The 26,046-nt window shown below is 39.7% G+C and overlaps 1 protein-coding gene across 1 annotated transcript; it reads right to left on the bottom strand.

Annotated features, from left to right (window-relative positions):
* Window positions 1-342: 342 nt before the first annotated feature.
* LOC115233734 (agrin-like) lies at window positions 343-25,697 on the bottom strand (the record flags this gene model as incomplete). The annotated part of the gene is made up of 19 exons (XM_029804286.1): window positions 343-577; window positions 1,215-1,322; window positions 1,526-1,622; window positions 1,905-2,158; window positions 2,396-2,807; window positions 3,162-3,778; window positions 3,885-4,112; window positions 4,440-4,779; window positions 5,143-5,316; window positions 5,930-6,124; window positions 11,650-11,886; window positions 12,282-12,428; window positions 12,729-12,989; window positions 13,520-13,669; window positions 13,892-14,188; window positions 14,906-15,139; window positions 15,503-15,632; window positions 20,988-21,085; window positions 25,511-25,697. Coding segments are annotated over 19 exons (4,350 nt in total), but the record flags the coding sequence as incomplete, so codon positions are not given.
* Window positions 25,698-26,046: the final 349 nt, after the last annotated feature.

Raw genomic sequence — 26,046 nt, 5'->3', positions numbered from 1 at the left:
GTGGTGGTATATATATATATATATATATATATATATATCAATTCTTGTAAAATAAATTTATTTTCAAGACAGTTAACTTTATTGTATTGTAGAGAAAAAAATGTCTTACTAATCACAAAAATATCAAGCTTTATTTGCTTACGCAGTTTTCTATTTGCATTCTAGTAGAAATAGACAGCTTATATCGGACAGATATTTTATTAGAAATTAATATTATTATTCTATACATTATTTATTGATATATTCAACAAATATAATTAAAAATATAAAACAAATAAATTTCTTCTAGAAAGATTTATGATATAATTATTTATGAATTTAAGAATTAACAAAAAGGAGAAAAAAAATTTAATTAAAATACTGTCGAGATAATGCTTGATCAATATAGTAATGTTATCTTACCTTGCTCTTTACTGATACATTTTCAATCTTGCTCTTGTAAGTGAGTATTACGTGACCGCCATGCAAAGACAAAAAGAAGTGTTCCAACTTTCCTCTTCCCACCCACGCGATGAGACCCTCGGGATGTACCGTTCTTAACCGCAACTCGAACTTATTCGATTGCTGTCCCCTGCGTCTGAACAAACATGTCCATAATAATAGCTATTCATTAAAGACACTCAGACACATTCATGCCAATATATATAATTCACATTACGAATCTATACAATTTTCTACATCAAGATACAATTAGATGGGAAGATTGTTCAAAATAATGGATATAAAACTCTTTATTTTAATTTATTATTTTTATCTTTATTTTTATTTATTTTAATAAATCCTTTATTTCCTAACCAGATGAACTTTTTGAAGATCTAATTACTTAATTTTGTCGGTTCTTTTAATCTTCAACTTTACACATATCAAAACAAAAAAATGGAATTTAAATATTATTAAAATAATGTTTTTCGTCAATTTTTATAAGCAATAATTACAATTCGTTCTGATAATTATTAATTATTATTAGAAATTATTATAAGAAAATTAGTACGAGAAACAAACTGCTACCCGTTTAATTGTATCTTTAATTGCGATGCTACGTAATCTACGTCAGTTACGTTTGCTGTTACACAATCAAACAATCTACTCTATCTAAGACGGTTGTTAGGGATGTGATTGGGGATTGAGCCACGATTACTACGATGCGCGAGCAGGAGAATTAATCTATCCCTCAAACGAGTACACCATAGTCATCTTTCCATTAGAAAACTTACTCCGTGTAATCGTAACTGTCGTACTCGTAGTCGACATCCTCCTCCAAGTCGTAGTCGGAGTAGGACTCCTCAAAGTACTCGCCGAGGGTAGTGTTAGTCGAGTTAGTACTAGTTAGTGGTTACATAATCAAAAGGTTAGTGACATTAATCGTTAATCAGGAGAGCTAATTAATCTACTCTCACTAGTTGTCGATCGTTGCTAATTTCAAGTGCACCTAATCGAACATCACAAAGGATGTGCGCCGTTGCAATCTAGAGTTCCGGTTATTGATTTCTCGGAAATCTAACTTCAAAGAATAAGAGTCACTCACCTTCTACCGTAGCGGTGCTTGAATTGCAGGAAATTGTCACCTTCGAAACGCACAGGTCGCTCCGATATCTCGGTACCGGACACGTCGTAACCCATAACTGAAAGAAATATTTTCATCACTTGCTTAATTATTTTTTTAAATATAATTATAACATAGTATTGTAGTTAATTATTAGCAAGGTAAAATGTATTCTTGCTCTTATAAAAATTGAAAAAATATCCAAATATATATACATGGCTGGCATAAATTTTACGATTGTTATCATATATAAATAAATTATAAATAAATAAATCTCTAAAGTAGAAAAATAAAAAGATATGTAAAAAGAAATGTAGGCGGAAGTTAAATGTGCGTAATGAAATTGGGGGAAAAAACTTACAGTATTCGCAATGCAGACCGTTATAACCATTGGCGCACTTGCAGAGGTAACTGTTGAGAAGTGGAAGGCAGACTCCGCCGTTGTGGCAAGGATTCTCATTGCTGGGACACGGTAGACCATCGTAAATCTCCGTGTTGTGTTGAGTAATATTCACCGCGAGATTCTGATATGTTTTGCCGTTTACCATTAGTCTCTGCACGGCGCCTACCAATCCGGTCCAGGCTCCGGACAGACGATGAACTTCTCGCCAGTGTCTAAAAGACCAAGCAATTCCGAATATCTCAGCTTTGGGATTATTTTTTAAACAATTGAATAGGGGCGATATAAATTATATTTGTGTGTTATAAAATATTGTATAATTTAAAGTGTGATAGGAGATATAGAAAAATCTTGAAAAAGTGGAAATTATCTTGGAAAACGGAAAAAATAAGATAATATGATTAAGGTAGTAGAAATAAATATATAATTCAATGAAAATATAAAACACTCACTTGACTCCACCGACGTAAAGCGGCATTTCCAGATTCAATTCCGTGAGAGGACTTCCGGATAATCCTCTAGCGACGATTCCATCGTCAAGCTGAAGTACTCCCTCTCTACCGAGTCTGCTGATTCTCACACAGTGCCAGATATCGCGACTGACCGGATCAGGCGACGTGATGTTCGCGATACCGCTCCCGAGATTGAATCTGAACTCGAGTCTGCCGTGGACCAGGTTCAGACTTATGAAATCGCCCCTGCCGTTGTTTAGCTGACCGTTGTAAAGCAGGAGACCGTCGTTCGCGCGAGTGAGGAACCACAGTTCGATGGAGAACGCTTTCGCGATGCCTTCCAGGCAAGGCAGCTCCAGATATCCGTTACCGTTCATCTCGGGAATCAGCAATTCCGTCAGATCGGCGTCCACTAAAATTGATATGAAATTTGAAATAATTTAAAACATTGTGTAAAAAATGGCATATCGTATAGTTTTTAAAATAAAATTAGATAAAATTATATATATATTAAGAAATCAATATTTTTATATCTAAATAAAAAGATAAATATGTGTGTTTTTTGGCAAGCAAAAAATAATTTAAAACATTGTGTAAAAAATGGCATATCATGGTTTTTAAAATAAAATTATATAAAATTATATATATATTAAAAAATCAATATTTTATATCTAAATAAAAAGATAAACATGTGTGCTTTTTGGCAAGCGAAAAATTTAGTTATTCTTGATTTAATTTCCTAATATTTTTCGAGCAACACACTTACGGATCTCGCAATGTATGCCGGTTCTACCAGGAGGACACTTGCACACGTATCCTCCCTGCGGCAGAATGTCGCAAGTGGCACCGTGCTGGCAGGGCTCGCCGATGCAGGGGTCCAGCGACTCCTCGCAACTTCGGCCGGTGAACTGCGGCGGGCAAATGCATCTGTAGTCCGGCGGCTCGTACTTCTCCACCGCATAATTGCCGTGGTCGTAATCGTTCTCGTACTTGAGCTCGTAATCGTAGTCGCACTTGCCGGTGACGCAGCGCTTCCTCGCGTTCTTCTTGGTCCTCGTCTTCTCGATCGACGTGCAGTGGGAACCACGGCATCTGACTATGTTCACCCCGCCCTTTCCGCCTCGATTGTTCCTGCTCTTGCCTCTTTTCTGCAGCCTCCTGCATTCCCGGCCGTTGCACAGATCCTCCTCGAAGATCGGCTGGCACGTCGCGCCGTTTTGACAGGGCAAATTGGCGCAGGCATTGTCACCGCACTCCTTCACGCGGTAGCTCTCGAGGACGTCCTTGTCGCGACCCACGTGAAGATCCACGTTGATCCGATTGATCTTCAGCTTGCGTATGCAGCCGAGAAATCCGTGATTGGTGCCGATGTTGTCGTAGACTCTGTTCGGAAAAATCGCAATCTTGCATCTTATCTTTAAATGTCTCTAATCAAAAGCCTTAATTAATTTCCTTCTCAATTTAATGATGCAACAATCGCGAATATTACTTGGTGTAATTAGTCGGCATGTTTCCGATGAAAGTGTCCTGATTCAGATCCAGTGATTTTAACATTCCTTGACTTTGCCCGGCTACATCCTCGCCGTCGTTAAAGATCAGCACTCCGTCCTTATGGTACCTCTTAGCCGCCGCTCTATGGAAGGTCTTCATGGTCACCCTTTCCGATGACATGAGAACTACAGGTCCGTTTCCCAAATTATATCTGAATTGCACATATCTGTGACACATTGAGAGATTACGAGTTACACAGGTCAGATAGAGTGATCCTAAATTTAATGAATAACAGAGTTTTTAAAATATATTTTCTGTTAATAGCGCAAGAGCAATTAAATAATATTCCTTATATTTTTATACAGTAGAAATTGCTTTAACTTTAAAAAAGTGTATTGTATAATTAATCAATCTTATAAGAGGGGAGAGGTTTTTAAATAAAATTATGCAAGAGATAAAAGAAATTAGTTCGTGTTGCGCAATATGCTTGTTAATAAATCTTCAAAGAGCATATTTTTTGAGAAAGAGAATTATCGTGATAAAAGATACCAACCCGTCGACAATAGCCAGCGAAACAAAGTCGCCGGTGCCGTCGCTCTTCTGCTGATTGTACAATATGATTCCGTTGTCCGCGTATGTTTTGAACTCGACCTCGATGCTGAATTTGTGATACGCTTTCAGCCGACTCATCCTGACGTAGCTTTTACCGTCAAAGGATGGTATCTCGTAATCTCGCTTGTTGATCTCCTCGTCGCACAGCAATCCGGTATAATTTGGCCGGCAGATACAGACGAAAGTTGCGCTGGGTAAGTCGATGCACGTCGAGGTCATATGACAGGGATACGAGAGGCAGGCGCGAAATTCCTCGGTCGGCGTCACCGGCACGTAATTGGCTGACGACAGAGATTAAGCGTAAGTTAATTTTCTTCCAATTTACAGCAACGTTGATAATTTATCGCGTGGTAGAGTCGAGTTTGTATAATCGATCGAACATTAACACAAGTTTGGGTGAGAATTATTATGATTTAAGACTCCGCGAACTTTCTCAATTAACTCTCTCTCTTTCTTCCTTAATATTAATACCCTAATTATGATTATTACGATTAATTAATATACTCGTTCAAATAATTTGAAATGGATGTTGCTTTAATGAGAAACATTGATATAAGATTTAGCTTGGGGCTGAATATTTTATACAGTGAAAGTTCATGAGAGAATAATGAACCGACGTGTATAATTAAGATAATTCGACTCACCGAAGCATTCCTGCCGATCACTAGTTTCCGCATAGCCCTCGGAACAGATGCAGCCGCCGTTTGAGCATTCGCTGTTAGGTATTGTGCAATCCTTGTCGTCGTTACAAAGATCACCCAGGAGAGCAGTGACCACTCGAATCGTCGCTGGCGTCGGTCGATACGCTGCGGCTACTCCTATAAGAATTAATCTCATTATTATTTACACATTACCAAGTATTTAAAAAGTTTAAATCAAACGCGCTTGCTTTATAGTTTTTGACAAAAAATTAAATTTGGAATTATATATCAACAAATTCTTGATGGAGATAAAGTTATTTTTGAGATCATCCCGAAATAATAGACATCGTAATTTTATCGAATCGATGTCAAGCAGATGTGGTAGCAGATTTTAAATTATTTAATGTCGAGCTTTATAAATAATAAAATAGATTTCCACAAAGTATTATTGTGCCACGTTTCAAGCGTTATAAGCGATTTTAAAGTATTAATATTTTGATCGTGTTAATTCACAATTAACAGTAAATTAATAAAGTATACCTTTACATTATATAAATTTGTACTTAATTATTAATCGTTTCAAATTCACTAATTTAGTAATAATGTAATCTGCTTAAAATCTTCAAAGGAAGAGAATTATAAAAGCTTGGGAAATTAGAGCGACATTTCTCTGAAGAGGGATTAAAATTTCTGACTGATCATTTTTTTTTAGCTCTTTTCATTTCTCTGAATAAAAAAAAAAAAACATTGCCTGAGAGTAAAAGAACTAATTCGGAATTTCGTCTTTTACCATGTTTTAAATTATCTCTGTCGATGGTGATGGTCTCTTGATGAGCTCGATGAGTGTAATAATATCGTGGGTCCGGCTCCGGTACCAAGAGATGCCGCGTGGATTTGGACAACGGAGAAATAGCGGCCGCTGGTTGGGTATATTGTACAGCTGTGTATCTCTTAACGGGGAAGTCCGTGTTAACCATAGGGTCGTCTGAAAATATTCGTGAATTCCGGTTTTGCCATTATCTTTCTTACTTTCTTTCTTATTTATTAATAAGTGATTTCTTTATCAACCGTGGAATTAATGAAAGATTGATAAAATCATCATTCAACGATTTGCATTTAGAGATACGTGCTATTGTATTTACTTATATTTATTATTGTTTTAAAAAGGAAATTAAATTGAGCAGTTTCCGGTTTCTGCAAATGTAAAATATTACATTGATGATAAAATAGAAAAAAAACATACAATTAGTTAAAAAATCGGTTACTAGCCCTGATTTCAATTACATTCTATTCAGTTACGTTTGTGCAGAAAAATAGATTTTCATCACATATAAAGTAATATGTATGGCAACATTGTCAGTCGAACAGAATTCGCATTTTGTCGCTACACGTGTGTGCGTGTGTACAAAATTCCATTATAAAATTATTAATTTTCGCTCATTAAAAGTTGCAACGACGAGGTTTTTGTGAGAGAGTATATATAGTCGTGAAATCGCATCAAACAAACGTTTCTCTCTGTGAGTTTCTGTTAATTATTGTTGAAATAAAATTCTCGCTCAGAAGGAGAGATTTAAAAAAATAATTTACTCATTTATTTTTTATTTTTAAGGATGAAGCAAAGAGTACATTTGGAACATTTTGGCACTATAGAAAAAAAAACTATATTTTATGTATAGAACAATTTTTAAATATATAATTGATGGAAAATGCATGAATCTCGCATGTCGAATTAAATATTCTTGTTCATCCAAAAAAGTTTCGAGAATTAATCTATCCATGCCTACGAAAAAATCTTAGTGAAAGTATAATTGTAATCGCCCATTCAGCTTCTTGTAGTGATTTAAGCGATCCTGAAAGCTACATCCAGAGAATTTAAGAAAAACTTGACAATCTTTCTAGGAGCTCTCTCCTAATCTTTCCACTCCCACTATTTCATATCTTCAATCCTTCTTATTTCTCCTCTTCTTATATCTCTGAATAAATAATTACTTAAAAAAAATATATATAATTCTTCATAGCATGATGAGTAAATGGAATCCCTTATTTTTCGCGAAAGCTTCATTCTGAAAAATCTTTACTTTTTCTTTAGGTAAAAGAAATCCTTCATTAAATTTCGTGAAAATTAGATTAAAATAATTGATGCCAGAAATCGGTGAAAGAAGTGTGTCCTATTTTAATTAATGTAAGAGTTACTGAAATACAGATACTAATACTATTTACATCTTAATCAACGAATGGCTCCATTTTATTTTATTTCAGATCGATTTTATCTTTAGATTAAAGAGACTCTAAAATGCTTTAGATTAAAATTACATTATATAACCATAATAGAACTTCAGTACTACGTCAATGTCCACGGGGCATAACAATCTCTTTCGCGGTGCATTATATAAATTATATTTCTCTCTCTTTCTCTTTATTCCTTTCCATTATTTCATTTCCATTTGTGCGTGGAAAGGATTTGCGTCCTCCCGGCACTCGAAGAAAGACGCGACGCGACGCGATGGGGCCTCGGAGTTGCTCTAAATGAAAATCGAAAAGCTAATTCTATCGGCTCGGAGTAACGCGAAACTGTTAACAGGATTCGTAGCGGCCTCTTGATGGGGTTTTAATTACTTTCCAATTGCCGGATTGCTTCCTATTATTGCCTGTCGAGAATTTCCGTTATTTTTTTCTCGACAATCGGTCCTCCCTCTCCTCTCTCTCTCTCTTTCTCTTTATAGATCCCAAACCCTTTTCGTCCTCTTGAGTCCATCCTCTCGCGTTCGACAACCCGCTTATTTGTCTCCGTATAATCGATTCATTTATTTACTTCCGCGTTGCAAGAACGAGCTTTTCTCATTGTCGCCGCTGCAAATATCCCCGGCCTCTTCTCCCATCGAAATGGCTTCGGTTCATTTAAAGGATGAAGATTCCGAGAGAAACTATGCGAGAAACCGGATGTGCTTCGCGAAAATACGATACAACGTTTTACAATTGGTGAATCTATTCCGTTCTCTTCATGTGTCGCCCGTCGATGGTCAGGATTTTTATCAAACTTAGAACGCGTTTACGCAGCTCGTGTGATACGTAATTTATGGATACGTTGCTTCGCTAAAAGATGCGCTTTGCCAGATACGATGGTGTAATAAGGGAATCACGTCAGCTGGGAATTTCAATCTTCGTCAATTTTATTTTCTTCATTATTTACCTCAAATACTAATTAATATCTTTCAATCTGCAATTTTTTTGTGAATGATTGAAATCTTTCGGATTTGAGAGTAAAACTTTCTTAAAAAGAGCTATAATCGTGAAACTTTTAATTAAACTCAATTAACAATTAAATGAAGGATGCATTCGATAGCGTAAAGACTGTTTGGAAAATTTTATCAGACCCTTGACATCTCGAGTTTCTATGAGATATATCGATGCTAACTCAACGTTGTATATTGATTCATTGTTTTCCCCTCTCGCTGATGATTTATTTCAGAACGTCCCATTGGCGAATATTTTCACATGAAAAAGCAAACATTGATCGCTCGTGTCTGCGATCAGCTGTCTGTCATCTCGCTCTCGTTTATCTCCCGGTACATGACCTCGTTTCACATGATCGTAATCCAATCATTATAACTCGCGTTCGCGTCAAAGATGACACAGTCGCAGCATATACGGTGACCGATCGTTTGGCCGGATCCTCTGTTTTACTCCCGAGAAGATATCCGAGGACTTCTTTCCCGCAGGAAGCCAAGGAGCCCGACCGTCGCGAGAAATTACGGCATGCATTATTTACAGGATCCAAAGTGCCGGCGCCCATATCGTCCTGTCGTCTCCCTCTTCTTCCTCCCATCCCTTACCATCGCCGTTATCGTCCTCTACTTCGATCTCGTGCATCGACATGGGCGAAAAGGATAAAAAAGATACATCAAGAGAGAGAAAGAGAGAGATCTCCGCGATTTTCCGGCGAAGTCTCTCAGCGAATACTCTCGATGCCAGAGCGAAAGGGGTGGAGGAGTAACAGCGACAGGGATGGCGAAGAAAGTGGGAGTCCGCGAGGACGGCGTAATCTGATTTATGTTTGACTCCGGAGGACGAGCTCCGAAGAAGAACTTTTTAAGAGATTGACTTCCAGCGCGAGAGCCAGATCGGGAAGTAGAAAGAGGGGGGAAGGGAGAGGGAGCAGACAGAGAGAAGGCTGAGCAATCGAAAATAAGGGGTCGGGGTTCACGGGGGTGAGGCGGGAGACTTTAATAGATTCCGACGTTTCGCTCCACGAACTTTGTCAGGGGCTCGGAATATCTTGAGGAGTGTGAGGAAGGAAAAAAGAGGACGGAGAAGAGGACTCTGGGAAGCGCGAAGGATCTCTCTCTTTCTACTTCTTGCGCCGCGTGGTTTATCATACTCGCGCAGAAGCTAGATTCGCCGATCCGATTGAGACTCGGGGATGGAATTTAATGCCGGCATAATCAACGGTTCGCGAAATTAGATCGCGATCGCGCGATCATCCCGGAGTTGTTTGTAATTAATTGAGAAACTCTCGCTAATGATGCGTACGCGGTTATTATATCCATCGTCGGCTTCTCTCGGGAGAAGACGAGCGATCGATTAAGCGAAGAGCTGAAACAACCAACCGATGTCTCATCCTACGATCTTTAGAAATAAAAATCTAAATAAATGGAAACGAACGCATACTTTTTTTATCACACATTTCGTTGTAATATCATGATGGATCTTCAGTCGCCATCGTTTCTTCTAAAAATCAAAAGAAACTCTTCTATGAGAGAAGACGTGTCTTGTATATCGAGACTTTTCCAGAATAAAAATAATAAATAATCGCGAGAAATTTTATCTACACCGATAAAACTGTCGCGACCGATAATATTCGCGAGAAAACTTTGCCGTTCTCGCATCTCCTCGCGGGATAACAGAGTTATGCGCGAGTCACGCGGGTCGAATGCTTACGGCTGGACCGCCAGTTACCGTTTCTGTGGATGTCGGCTCTTCTCTGGACACGTCCCACGGGCGCCACTTAAGACGAGATCATGCTGGAAGTCCGCGGTGATTTAGTTAAAACCACCTTCGGCGCTCGCTCAGTTTCGCGAGTTAACGTTTGCCAACTTTCTTCACGCGCGAACGCGATAGTTGCTTCACCTCCGGGGATACTTTAATGCGCCCCCGACTAAGTGAATTTATAGAGCCTACTATTCTCACTAAACCTACGTATTTTTTTTTTTGCGAAAATGATTGCGTAACAAATTATCGAAAAGGCTACAAGAGTGATACAAATCCTATGTAAATATGTGATAATTTAAAAATTAAACAAAAATAATTAAACATGACTATTCACATTTATATGCCATTGAATTAAACATTTATCTCGTTTAGCTTATTGATTTTAGATTTTTGTATCTGTCTCTTAGTTAAAAATGTTGATGTCGATGAATAACGATGATTGTAGTAATTATGTGGTGTTTTCAGTAATAATGCTTTCATTATCTCGTAAATTCCTATGGAAGAGTTTACCTTGCAATTTCGTATCGGTTTCTCAATGCAAGTTCGTTTACTAACTTTGCTTCCTTTCTTCCTTGGTTTATTTTCTGTTCGTAAGTGGATTAAACTTTTCGCAATTCGTATTAATCACAAGTATTATTCACAAAAACAAAACGAGAACGGAATGCGATAAATTATAAGAAAGCAAGCAAAGTAGTAGCTCCGGGTTGCGGGGGTTACACACAAACATATATATACATGTCAGTAGAAACTTGATGAGTTTATTATAACGTTTGGATATACAAAGTGGATTACTGGTTAGTTTCTCTAGGGCAAAAGCTGGGCAATCCTTTTTTTTTTTTTTTATAATCAGATCTCTCCGTAAAATTTATTTCGTCTATATTTTGTTTTCAGTGTTCCTGCTCTATAATTAACAACGTCCTATTTAAACAAATCTAAATTGTTATAAACCGATGTCACAGAGTGCGTCTGCTATATTATTATTATTAGGCCGCGATTCTTTCGTTCAAAGAATTACCATCAATTACCGTATTTAATAGCATTTTCAAATACTCTTTTTTTTTCTATCGTACAAATTTTACATTTCCCGATAACGTTGATATTTTTCAAGCATTTATTGCATCAACGTCCGTTGTATTAACTTGATTATATAAATTCTCTCGTTTAATTTATATGAAACAATGACTCTCGTTAAATCGCAGATACAGTTTATTCGAGCTCTTGAAGCAACTCAGCTTATATTATATTTTTTTCTTCTCACTGTGTTTGTCGTTTCAGGCCCTGGTTTTGTTCTCAGATCCTGTTATCGACGCGCGTCTCTCTCTGTTAACATCGCTATACACTAGGCATATTTCTCGATTATCTAACCATGAATCTCGCGTTCATTATTTCTACGGGGTGTGTGTATAATTTGTTCGAGCTACTCGTTTACAAGCGACGCGATCTCTCTTTCGATAGCGTTTTTCTCTCAGTAGAGGAGAACGTAAAGCGATCTGTTCGGCGGTGTACGTTCAGTGAACCCACCTCTGCAGTGGCCGAAGGCCTGCGTGACCACGTCTGCCTGGTGGCGGCACGCGTACAGCCTTAGCTCGCACTCGTTGTCGTAGGTCTGCCCGTCGCTGCCGCAAACCGGTAAGGACGGCACGTCCGCCGGGCACGAGGACGGGCAGACGCAGTGCGCGCCGCCGATCTCGGTGCAGTGGCCGCCCGAGTAGCATTCCAGCTCGTTGCAGGACGTAGGTATGGGCGGTATCGTGTCTGCTGCGGATGCAAAACGGATTAGGGGGCGCGTTAATTAATAGAATTACGCCGCGCGTAGACCGAGACGGATCGTAGATCCGACCGGATCGGGGTGTCGTCTCTCCGAGAGCGTTAAAACTCGTTATCTCGGCGATGTAACATAGTTACGTCGAAAAACAAACGGCGTTTGACGCCGAGTAAGTTAGGCTGATGTTAATTCCCGGGGAAATTTGATTTTAGAATAGTCGGGTATTAAGGTTTAGATATTGAAAGGAATTAAATGAATGGATGTTCCATAATTTTTTTTACACTTATAAAAAGGAGATAAAAAAAGTTGTAATTAAATTTTTTAGATCGCTAATTGGGATTTAGGCATTTTAGTAATACATTCAGATGATTATCTTTGCGCGTGATACCTGAGTAACATCCGGTGGGGGTGAGTATCTTGTTGTGGTCGTTGCAGATTGTGCATTTTTGCCCCTGGATGTCAGGCTTGCAGACGCAACGTCCTGTCATCTGCTCGCAATCCTCTCTGACGGAACCGAATAGTGAGCAGCCGCACGCTACGTTCAGAGAAAGAAAATAATTCGCATTAATTTTACGATAAATAATGAAGATTGTTTACGCTGTCAAACATAATTATAAATATCTTCCCGATACGTGTACAAGACAAATAAACGGTTTATTCGATACATGGCGATTGATCATATAAGTAATCAAAACGATCGATTAAAGCGAGAAAAATATATTAGAGGACACGCCCTATGTATATCGTTTCATATATTTATATCTGTAGGAAATAATTATATGACAAATATATCAGAATCACAGATTCTGAGAGAGCGCAGATTCGAAAATCTTACGTATGCATCCCTGATGGCCCTCGCTTATTTTCGGCAGTCCCCAGTAACCCGGCATGCATCTGTCACACTTGAGGCCGCCCACGCCTGGCCTGCACTCGCATTGACCGGTTTCCGGGTTGCAGGTATCTGACACACTGCCGAGTCTATTGCAATTGCACAAACTCGGGCAACCGGCGCCGTCCGGACCTAGGGCGGCGGTCTTCCCGTCCGGGCAACAGCCGTGCCATGAGTCCGCGCATTTTTGCACCTGGTTCCCTAAGACTGGAAAAGCACGTCACTTAATTGTCACCTGTCGCGTGAGCGTCTCGAGCTTGTAAAATTATGCATTAATTTTTTAACGTAACTTCCTTGAGATTGGACGAATAATGTTTTGCGTGAAACGTTTGAAATTTTTATTCTTTAAGAGATTTTAATCCACATATATATCGAATTTAATATATTTATAAAAATTAATATTTTAAGAAAATTATATATATTATTTTTGATATGATCGATGTATAAAACATTTACGTTACATAACTAAGTAAGTATATTAATCGATTTTTAAAATAACTAAAAAATTTTTTTGCAGCCTTTCTTGCAGCAACGAGCGAAAAACGTTTGAGATTTTTATTTTCTTAGAGATTTTAATCTACATATATATATCTAATTTGATATATTTATAAAAATTAATATTTTAAGAAAATTGTATATATTATTTTGATTGATTTTATTTGTGATTGATGTATAAAATATTAATGTTAAGTATACTGATCGATTTTTAAAATTACTAAAAGAGTTTTCTCGTTAACCTTTCTTGCAGCAACGAGCGAATCGTGTCGTCTGATGGCAGTAACTATTGCTAGGGCAGTCTTTGCGTTCTGGTCCACTACCGCAGTCATATTCTTTACCTTCGGAGTCTACCAATGGAGAATCGCCATTGCAAGGCTTGACTTCCATGCCTGCACAAGTATCACAGTAGAAAATTAATTATCGCATTAATCTTTTTAAAGCAACACTTCAAAGCGAGAATTTGCTCCGCTCAATTTAATTTATCACTTGTTAGCAGGAAAATGTAAAAAGTGTGGAAGATGAATCGTTAGAGGGTATCGTGAAAGCGTCGAGAGAGAAGCAAAATCCGTCTTCGTCAATCGATATTCGAATCTCCTCGGTCGCTTCCCAACCTTCGCAGAGATCGAGGGGCCTCAGTCGAAGCTCCTGCTGCCTCTGGCAAGCCTCCATCTTCATGGCGCAGAGGGAGGAGTAGATCCTGAGGTCGCTACCGCAGACGGCCCGCATATTCTCCGGCGGGATGGAGGCGCAATCGAATCTGCAGCTGCACCTGGGGAACCTGTCCGGGCCGAGCTCGCAGGTCGCCTCGAAGTCGCAGTGAATGTCCTTGCAGGCCTCGCGCTCCTGCGTGCTCGTCATGTCGGCGATGGTGGTGGCCACGCGTGTCACCGCGAGTGTCGACTTGGTCGCTGTTAGAAGCGGTTAGAGAGAGAGCGATGGTTAGAGCGGCTTATTATGCGCGTTGTTAGAACGTTAAAGGGAGCCCCAAATCGTTAATGACATGCGGTTAAAGCATTTCAGGATAAGCGTTAAGGTATCCCGGCGTTCTAATAAGCGTTCTCGTCGCTGCGACCGTTTTATGAAAACTATTTTCAATTACGCGCTCTGTTACACGGCAGCAGCAATTTCGCCAAGATTACAGAGAGAAGGCACATGTGAAACGTGTGAACGTCTTTGAAACTTCACGAGTGCGTCCCGCGCCTCGAGCGTTAACCCTTCAAAGGGCTTGCGAATCGCGTCGAACACCCCAACTCTCAAGTCGACAAGCCGCAATGGCTTTCCATTACGTTGTCTGAGATGCTCGGTGCGTTAAACATTTTCGCGTGTCAAACCGCTCTATAGTTCACCTCTATGGCTGATCTTTTCTGAAAACTTTGGGATCACAAAGTTAAAATTAAATTGCAAAAGATTTATATACTCAATTTCTCTCTCTCTCTTTTTGTATATATATATATCGCGAATCTCTTGAGACCGTATTCGTTATTAAAAAATGTATACTTTAATCAGCGTAACTAGTAGTAGTCGCGAATTAACTGCAAGGAAATTTTCGCAAAAGCGTGTTAAGAGAGATGGGCGCGGGGCGACACTATATAATTTATAGACTATATATAATTTCGGCAACATACTCAAAGCCGCCACGGCCAATCTGTCGCCGCAGTCCCCGTAAAACGTGACGTGCAACGCCGGCAACTTGGGGTCCCTGTCGCAGGCTGCTCGCTGCAGCTCGCACTCAGACTGGTAAGTTTTCACGTCGCTACCGCAAACGGGCTCGCCGCTGTTCTCCGGGCAGACCTTCGGGCACACGCACACACCCGCCACGCAATGCGCTCCGTACTCGCACTTCACCCTTGTGCACATTTCTGGAAAACATTTGATTTTCTCTCATCCATTTTTCATGGCACATAGATCATCGCTATAAATTTTCAAACTATCCGAAATCATGCGTTAAAAAAAAAAAAAAAAAAAATATTTATAAAAATTCAGATTCTCTCCGGCAAAAATATCGATGGAAATAATATTTAAGTATGCGCGAGTTAATGAAAAAAAAAAATATTACTATTAATTCTCCTCTTTTTCATCGAAATGTAAAAATTATGCTCTCGTAGAATGGAAGGAAGTAGAAAGGACTCTATTATTGTTATCTGGTCGCAGTATCAGCGCATCTCTGAGCTCATCGCATTAGCTCGCATTTATAAATGCACGTGAAATATATGGATGCTTACCACAGTCACCCACGTAGCTAATGGTGATGAGGGTCTGGCTCGTGCACGACGCCCTTTTCAAGGCGCATTCATTATCGTAGGTCACTCCATTGGATCCGCAAACCTTTTCCGTACCCGCCGGCTCTGTCACCTGTACACACACAATTCCAAATATAATCAATTATGAATATAATTACAAAAATGACAAGAGTGCATAAAATATGATGAAAAGATTTTTTTTTATCTCGAGGTAAAATCTTTGCCTTATATCAGTATTCGTATATAAAAGAGAATTTCTGTTTTAAAACGATTAAATGAAACGTGTATACGGCTGCAGCAAAGGGGAATATGAAAAGATAAATTTAGAAAAGCAAAAAAAGTTTTAGAAGTAGAAGTTAAAAGTGGAAGAGAGAGAAAGAGGAAGAGAGTGAGAGGCGAGATCTCTCTGCGTGTCTCACTTGTTGCGCAGGGGTACATGGCGCATTTGATGGACAGCAAGGCGAGGCCAGGGAATAGGCGGAAGGGATGGAGAGAGGATACGGGGGGGAGATGAAGAGGTCGCGCGATGCAATATAACACGGGAAAGAGCAAAACTTAATTAGCTCGGCTGTCATATTCCCGACTCCTCCTGTTTGCTTATTACACTCGTGTTCCGTGAATCCTTTGTCACTGTTATATCGGCCAGCTGTGCGTGTTTGCGGTGAAAGTCGATTGGACGAACGAGAATTTATTCTTCGACAAATCCGGGAATGATTCTTTTTCTTTTAGAGTGTCTAACTTGATTGACTCTTAATCAATTTTAATTAATCCCGATTAATTTTATATAAAGCAAATATAATTATTGTTTATTAATTGACAATGAATTGCATTGAAAACATAATTAATGATCAATTAATTGGCGATGAATTATTCGGCGGAAACGATCACAAATGTAATTGTTAATTTATGTAAGTAATTTGCATCTCTCTCTCTCTCTCTCTCTCTTTCTCCCTATCGCTGATGGAGCATTCATTGTAATATAATTATGCAAATGGACATATGCGCGTAGGAAAAGCCCTCATTTGATCTAACTGGAATTCGAGATGGAAGGTATCTGCGTGGATGGCTTTGGCCGTTTTGAGAGAAAGACGGTAGTTATTATTACGCCCGTTCAAAATAGATCTGCACATTCGGTATGCGGGCTGCGGTAAAGTTCCTGCACGAGAGAGAGAGAGAGAGAGAGAGAGAGAGAGAGAGAGAGAGAGAGAGAGTCCGTACGATTTAGTTGGTTCCCTGTTAAGTTTAATTGACGTCAGTCAGCTCATTTTCTGAGGTTAATCCGCATATATGCGCGAACCCATGGTTCGTGTTTCATTAAGAGGATTATTGTACGCGAATGCGTCCATCGCGTTATGTTCTCTCCGATACAATATTCTGTCTTTTGAATAAAACCATCTGCTTAAATCGACGTTGCAAATAATAAGATCATCAAATTAATTTCAAATACAATTTCGACACTATTTTTACGATTTTCGCGACGCAGATTAATTTGCGCGAGAAATATGAAAAATCAATTATGGGGGGGTTTGAATTACATTGTGTCTATAATTTTTCGATATAATGAAAATACTGGACTTTGAATAATTTTAACAATCCTCGATCTGCAACGTAATTGATCCCGTATTATCCATCCTGGAAACACGTTCCGGAATTCCGATCGCGAGCTAGAGAGATCGCCGATACTTCCCGATAAGCATCCGTGACCGACTGACGAAAGCGAACTTTTCTCTCGTCGTCGTCGTTCTGGAAGAAAGTAGCGAGAGAGTCGTTCGCAAAAGACCTCGGCCCATGGCTTGGAAAAACCCCTGCCAATCTAATCCCTTTCTCAACTCTTTTTCCTCGACGTTGAATCCATCCCTTATTCCTGTCCGCGTCTCCTCTCACGGACGGCCACGAAAAGACCACGTTGAAGGAATTCGGAATTGTTCGCCGTCTCGTCAGCAGGACGTTTCACGAATCGTGAAATCCGTGCCACCTCGTCTATCTACCTGAATCGAGAGATCGGCTGAATTTTCCGCGGGACCGCTATCTTGATGAACCGACATGCCTCCCATTCTGAATGTGTGCGATCGCCGCGACAGGTCGGGAAAAAGTAAGAGAGATAGATAGAGAGAGAGAGAGAGAGAGAGAGAGAGAGAGAGAGAGAGAGAAGAAGAGAGATTGCAATATCCGCGTGCAACCGGATACGAAAAATTATTTATCGGAAATCGATCCGAGAGATAGGCGAATAAATCCACAGAAATTGAAGCTCCGTACATGGGAATCGGATTTCATGTATCGGCGCGCATCAAATTGTTACTATTAAACAGTTATTAACGGAAATAAATGAGAATGAGTATTAATTCGAAAATTGCGAGTTTATAAATCCCAATTTATTGAAAGCTTATGTAAACTCGGAAATCTTTTTATTATATGCATCTTGTAATTTTTTATACCAATTGTATCAAGCTTTGTAAGAACAGGACTTTGTCCTGCACACATTATATATGGACGAATGATAGTGACTTGTCACAATCTACATGGGATTTTACTGCTGAATATTCGTAGCATGCATCGAGAGATAAAACGCATCAGGCCACACCCGGCAGTCACAAACATGAGAACGAAATGTTAATTAAAAAACCAATTCTCTTATTTCTCTAACGGAGAACACGGATGGTCGCATCGCGTTTTCGCCGTGAAATTTTCGACACTTTGACATTTCGAAGAATCATCGACTATTGTCGGCCATCTAATGAAACACGAAAACGCCATTCATTCTCCGCGAAAGAGGGATATAATAAACCGACTTTCTCCACACATATGCACGCGAAACGTAACGTTGATGAAAAGTCCTGGAAATAGCGCATGCAAATGTGTCAATCCTCCCCTGCCCTCCCCCGGCGCAGCCTCTCTCATCCCTCGCGGCGTGTTTCTAACGAAGCGCAACTTCCGCGGCGCGTAACATCGAACGGTCTTGGGAAAAACGCAGAACACCGCTTTTTTTTTTTTTTTTTAATAAAGGGTAAAAAATTACATTCTGTAGAGAAAAAAAATGTGAAAACGTGAGACAAGATAAAGATTGGAAACATCAAGATTTAAGATCTTCGTTCCTTCGAAAAGACACAAAAATTTTTTGTTATGTCTACGTAATTGGTGTCTATTATATAATTATAAAAGTTGTGTGCGTAAAATTAAAAATATATAATTAAGAATCTAAAACATTTTATTTAATAAGAACACAAAAATATCGGATTCCCTGCGTTTTCTATGAACTCGCGGGAGACTCGCGTCAGCGCGATCGCAATTAACAAGCTTTCAATGCTCGCGCGTACACTTTTCCGAGGCGCAACACGCGTTATTTGTTCCTTTCCTCGGCCCTCCTTCCCGTCTACCCTCGATTGAATTCATTGAAGCGATTCGACTGGATTCCGATGCCGACTCGAACGTCGCGTTTCGAATTCATGCGGAGGGAAAGCGCCGCGACAGGTCGGGAAAAAGTAAGAGAGATAGATAGATAGAGAGAGAGAGAGAGAGAGAGAGAGAGAGAGAGAGAGAGAGAAGAAGAGAGATTGCAATATCCGCGTGCAACCGGATACGAAAAATTATTTATCGGAAATCGATCCGAGAGATAGGCGAATAAATCCACAGAAATTGAAGCTCCGTACATGGGAATCGGATTTCATGTATCGGCGCGCATCAAATTGTTACTATTAAACAGTTATTAACGGAAATAAATGAGAATGAGTATTAATTCGAAAATTGCGAGTTTATAAATCCCAATTTATTGAAAGCTTATGTAAACTCGGAAATCTTTTTATTATATGCATCTTGTAATTTTTTATACCAATTGTATCAAGCTTTGTAAGAACAGGACTTTGTCCTGCACACATTATATATGGACGAATGATAGTGACTTGTCACAATCTACATGGGATTTTACTGCTGAATATTCGTAGCATGCATCGAGAGATAAAACGCATCAGGCCACACCCGGCAGTCACAAACATGAGAACGAAATGTTAATTAAAAAACCAATTCTCTTATTTCTCTAACGGAGAACACGGATGGTCGCATCGCGTTTTCGCCGTGAAATTTTCGACACTTTGACATTTCGAAGAATCATCGACTATTGTCGGCCATCTAATGAAACACGAAAACGCCATTCATTCTCCGCGAAAGAGGGATATAATAAACCGACTTTCTCCACACATATGCACGCGAAACGTAACGTTGATGAAAAGTCCTGGAAATAGCGCATGCAAATGTGTCAATCCTCCCCTGCCCTCCCCCGGCGCAGCCTCTCTCATCCCTCGCGGCGTGTTTCTAACGAAGCGCAACTTCCGCGGCGCGTAACATCGAACGGTCTTGGGAAAAACGCAGAACACCGCTGCTGGCCGAGAATGCATATACACGGGTGCATACACGCGCATCGAGCGGAGCATTCATCATCGTATGAATATTTCACATCGGTTACGCTAACGAGCGAGCCCTAGCTCGACGAATCGCCGCGAGCATCTCGGAACGACGAAGAGATTGCGACGTGCGATAGTGATCGATCTATTTCTTTCCGACGAAAAAATCAGCACGATCTCTCAACCAATCGTATCTATATCGATGTGAAATGGATCTAAATATATTGAAATATTGTTTGAGAAAAAATGCAACCATAAAAGAATTGTTCTCTTTATTAATTTGAATTCTTGTTCGGGTCCAAAAATATTTGTATAACATTTATATAGCGCGTATCTTTACTTGACGCATTTATAAATATGTACATAATATGATCGTATATATTATTTATTTTTATTAATAAGTGCAGGATATTTTTCGGAGTAAAATATTCGTAAGAATCTTAAAAATCGTATTTATTAATTTTAATATAAAATATAAGAACATTTAGTCCACGAAGCAATTTTTTCGCTTACAATGAGAATTAATCTGACATTTATTTGAAAGAAATATTACGCGACAAGAGCACGTGTGATATATACACCTATAGCGATTTATTGAATTTGGAATTCCCGCACGCGACTGCGCGGCTGTCAGCCTTGGATTGAAAGCCATTTCTCTCGCGCATTGACATTGTATTTTTGTAGAAATACAAACAAGACAGGACGCGACATTTATAAAATTTCGACGATTGAAACGGCGCGAATGCAAATGACAATTTTGAATAATCCAAACAACCTGAACAGTCGATATAATATTCTATAATGCACAACACGCTCCTCCGGTATATTTATGATCGCGTTATTCATTAAAACAAACATTTGTAACGCTCGGTGACGTTATTAATATGTAACATACAGAAATATAGAAAAATAGAAACGCGGATATCTTTTTTCGTCTTTAACGTGTGTTAGATAATTCCTAAAAATGTTTAGAATATTTTGTTAAAGAAATTGAAATTGATCATTGTCATTAAAAATTCACAGATCTTTTTTATCATTTTTAATTATCATTTGGGGATCATGTGAGGACTTACCGAACTCTCGCATTTTGATGGACAAACGCATTTGGCTTCTCCGGCACTGTCGCTTTCGCATTCGCCGTAAAGCTCGCACTTCTTGTTCTCGCAGCCATCTGTGAACAGATCGATGACGATTAAGAATCTATATGGCGCAGCTGGGTTTAAGTTCAGCACAGATTCGGCCAACACAAATTCCTTCGGTTTCGTGACATCACTCGGACCATTAATCACGCGCCACCCCTTGACCATCCCGTGCGGCGAACCGCCCTCTGACCGCCTCAGGATAACATTAATAAAGATTCTCGCGGGTATTTGCATAACGGCGTCCGTTTCGAGTGGAATTTTCACTGCCGCGGGCGAAAAGGGGCGACCAGGAGGGGTTGAAAGAGGAAGCAGACGAGACAAAGGGTGGTACCCGAAATGCGAGTAACAGAAATCAAGGGAGAATGGAGGAGTAGAAAGAACGATGGCGGCGGCTTGACAGTCTCTGGAAAGTTATCTTTAGAATTTATTGAAATCGACGACGGATGTGAGGGTGGGAGGGAGGGAAGCAGGAGAAAGAGAGAGAGAGAGAGAAGATGGATACGGAAGAGATTCATCTCTCAACGTGTCGATGATGCTTGCGGGAAGGAGGAAGGGAGAGTGACTCTCCCCCGGGTTTTCCGACGAGGTTTGAAAACGAGAATCATCACGCGCGAAGAGCGTGACTACGAACAAGGGTGGGACGGTACACGGGATGGCCGAGGAGGGTAGCAAGGCGCAAGGAAGCGCATGCATATGCAGCGTGCATGCCGTGGAGTAACAACTCATATGATTTCAACCAACGTGGAGCGACCGGCGTCGCACGAAACCGAATTCTACGACACGTTCCGCTCGATTTCTGACGCGAGAGTACGAGCGATAATGAAAATCGTCCCTCCCTCTTCCCCGCGCTCAAGATCGCGTGCTCTTCGAAATGCTTTCGCTGTGACTGGAATAAAACGCGAACGTCTATTATTATCGCGAACTCTCAAAGTATTATAGAATATTATATAAAAAATGATTTTCTTTTTTTCAACTCGATATATGCAGAATACTAAAAAAAAAGAGGTAGAGCATGGAGTATGGTTATGAAATGCCAAGAGTTTAGTAGCGATATTCGCCAAAGTCTCTCCGAGGAAACCCCGAGTTCTTTCTTCTTTCGCCGTTCCAGAATTTCGGATTCGTGGGTCGCCGTGCTCGCCCGATATTAAAAGCAATCCAATCTTTTCGGCGCGCGTTCGCCGGATACGTGTGTTATGAGGAAAGTTCGGTAAACCTCGGCATCGGTACCATCGCGTCGTCGTAGGTAGCTACTCGGGCGCGGATCACCTTCCTCTCATCGTCCCAGGCATCCCATTTCATCAGATTTTTGTGATGGAAATTACTGTTTGTGTTTAGACTAACTTTCTCGAGTACGTGATTTTATATTCTCGGGGCCTCACAACGTCAGTCGAGGGCTGGTGGAATTGGAAGAAGAGGAGGAGGAGGAGGAGGAGGATGGCTGGTTTGATGGGATCGCTGTTTGAACGCATCCCTGCCGGAGGGCTTTTTGATAAATCTGCGCGTCTGATAGCGGACGCGCTTGTCCGTTCTATGTTGACAAGTGGAACTTTAATAAAGATGCAAATAGGGAATGTTGCGATTTATTTCTGTGCAAGACGCGAGCACTCGAGTGCGTCTAAAAAGTTTATAGATTCATCTTCCCAAGTATTGCGCTGACTCGCGTACATATATTTGATGACGACGATAACTATTTACGTTATCTCATTTATATTTATTTTACATTTATAAATTTATTATAACTGTGTATGTGTATATAATTAAATTAAACTAAAGTCAATAAGTTAAAATAATATTATATTACGGAATTTTATAGTTTTTATTTAATATTCGTCCTTTGCACACACACACACATCTGTTTTTAAAATACGCACCGGTGATTTTAGAACACTTTCTACATAGTTTGTTCGTTGCGTACGACTAACAAGGAATGTTTGCGCGAGTACGTGAATTTGCGTTGGAAATGAACAGTGCCAGGTGTCATCGTGCAATCGTTCCTCGAGGCCAACGCCACGAGTTGTACGTTTGTCTCGCGTTGAAAAGCGCTTCATTCGCGAGTGATTTCCATAAAGACGAACGGAAGGATGAAATCGGGGAGATAGACGGTAGAACGAGGATTTCCAACCCTTGTTTAATTGCGGCGATACCCCCGTTTTTACAAGGGAGCCATTATCACAAGCTCGAGGACAAAGAAACTTTGTCTCATAATATTTAATGATATAATATTTTATATTTAACTAATGCGTACCAATTATAATTGTAATTGGATCAGTTTCCTCGGTTTATACTGTAGAAAACGAAGTAATATTTTATATGTCGTAAATGTTTGCCTCGCACAATTAATGTGAATGTGAAAAGTCTGAAAATTGTATGTGCTTACAATTTGGTTAAATGTTCGGATTAACTTACACCTCACGGATCGTTTTCATTTTTATGTATATTGTAAAGGGTACATTCTTCAGTAATGCACGCTTTGAATTTTGTGGCGCTCTCTTCTGGTTCCAGAGATATGCAATTTTGAAGTTTCACATTTTTAATGCTTTTTCTCAGGTATTATAAAGTAATATTAGGAAAAGTGAAGTTTGTGTACATTGTATTTATTGTAGAGCAGACGAAAAAGTTTGTTTACATTAACGGGATAGGTACACGGATATTTTGTCAATAATGTGTTTCATCTACAGCTTTTAACATGCGACTACATGAATTTCTGAGTCATGTCTTCAAAAATATCGTATGTTCTATTCAAAGAATCGTATGTTCTATTAGAAGATTTACCGAATTAAAGCGTGGAACGAAAGGTGATTGGAGCGTGATATTCATCGAGTGCTAAGAAAAGACGCACAGGACGGAAAATCGCCCAGGAATTCGCGTCCTTTTGAAGCCACCGCTCCTGATAGCGGCTCATTCTAGATTATCGTGGGTGGGAGGGAGGGAGGGAGGAGGGGGTGGATTAATAAGAATGAAATTGCAGGGTAGGGGCCAACGTCGTAAAGTACACGGTCGATGAAATCTCTCTCCTTCACCCTTTTCTCCCGCCCACCCTCAGATCGGACGGAGGGCGCGCGGCGTCGTTATTAAAGGCATCGTAGAAAATAATAAAATGAAGATTAATAGCGCGAGTTCGCGTGCAGCCACGATGATGCATCGTCGAGTGCAGTATGCATGAAGTTGTTTACGATATCGTCCGGAATTCCTATCGCGAGCGAAGAAACCGAGTGATATCGCTGAAAGTATCTGACGTGGTCGAAGCATAACTTTATCAAACACGGCATTTGCGTCGCGTATGTATAAAAAAAAATTATTATTTATAACGATAAACCGTTTCATTTTGCGAAATAATCGAGGAACTCTGAATCGCAACGAGGGAAATGGTAGATCTTATTTATGGTTTATGAAAGCTTCGTATCAAGATGATCCTCTTTGATACGGAGCTTGAAAATTATACATTTCTTTCTTTCGTACCGAACACAATGCTGATTTTTACGATCGCGGCGCTTTATCGCATCGTATCGAACGCGAGGAAGCGCGGGCGTATACGGTCGATCGATGCCTAATTCTAGAGAAACACGCGAGGTCATCGACGTTAATCAAGTTTCATGCCGCCGTGCTACTTAAGATCGTTCAGAAATCCGTTATAAATTCAATTTACCCGGGCCGGATATTCAAATTAGTCGTAGCAAGTTTTAAGTTACCGCCGCTGCCGGCGACCGTATATTAACCCCCGTTGTCCGACCACTCCGGCATATTAAAATTACAGATTTGTTCTTTTAACGCCCCGCGTCGCGAGTTGGAAATTATTTTCCGTGCTCAATATTAGTCCCGATAAGAGAGAGCGCTTGATGCGGGAACAATCCGTCGGATTGGGAATCCAGAATTCCGTGTGATTAATTGAAGTGCTTTGCGGAAAACCTATTTAAGAGATTAACTCAACCGATAATATATATTTTCTCTTCGCGACCATAGAATCAAGCGATTGAATGGCATACAAAATTATGTTAAACGAAGCACAAAAAAAAGTAATTAGAAAATGAAAATTGCGATTCAAATACATTCAAATTTCGAAATGCGAATTTGATTGCTCGAAAGTTAATATTACTAATTGCATTAGATCTCTCTAACGAGCTACGTTGGAATCTAATTCTTTTATGCACTTTCTTTTCTTACATTGCTAAAGGATGCTAGAAACTTTAAAGCAAAACGAAAGAAATTTCGTTTTGATGAAAATAACTCATTTACATTCTGTCATCTCGAATATAGAGTTTAAAATATATCTATTATTTTTTACATGCATATTTTTTATTACTATTAAAATCCCCTTTCACGTAGATACTATATTTGAAATCCGAGATTGTCAATAATGCATGTAAGTGAGTTCCTAGTTTTAAAAACGCGACGAGCGGATTCGCAGGGACACAGAGAACGTGCGCTCTCGTGTAAAATCTATTTTCGGTACTCACTGCACAATCCTTGGTACAGAACGCGTATCTCCCGTCGATGCTGACATGCCTCCAGGCGAAGCTTGCACTCGTTGCCATAGCTGATGCCATCATCGCCGCACACAGGCTGAAATTCTGCCGGACAAGTCGGACATTCGCACATAGCATTGCCGCCGTTTTCCGCGCAAATTGCACCCCACTGGCACACCTGCGAACCGAATAATCGAACATACGCGTTTATACGACATATCGTTGCATTACACGGTGCGAGAAACTATCGCCATTCCGTTTCGGGTTTTTTTATTTTTTTAATTAAGCGTCCAGCTGACAGATTTCTGGTTCTACGCATTCGATGCTTCCGCAGGGATCTGGTAAATTAGATTGCATTTAATAGTATAATTAATAGCTTTGAGAGAGACTCATGTGATATTATTTATAATAATAATTTATAACGAATAATGTATTCTTTTTGCTTTTTGCGTATGTGTATGTGTAAGGGATTTACTAAAAAGTAATCATTCTTTTTTAAATTATTAACCATGTTTATACTTATTATA

The sequence above is a fragment of the Formica exsecta genome, unplaced genomic scaffold, assembly GCF_003651465.1.
Source record: "Formica exsecta isolate Colony F162 unplaced genomic scaffold, ASM365146v1 scaffold188, whole genome shotgun sequence".
Taxonomy (NCBI): domain Eukaryota; kingdom Metazoa; phylum Arthropoda; class Insecta; order Hymenoptera; family Formicidae; genus Formica; species Formica exsecta.
The sequence above is the reverse complement of the archived record's forward strand: the minus strand, read 5'-3'. Positions and strand labels throughout refer to the sequence as shown.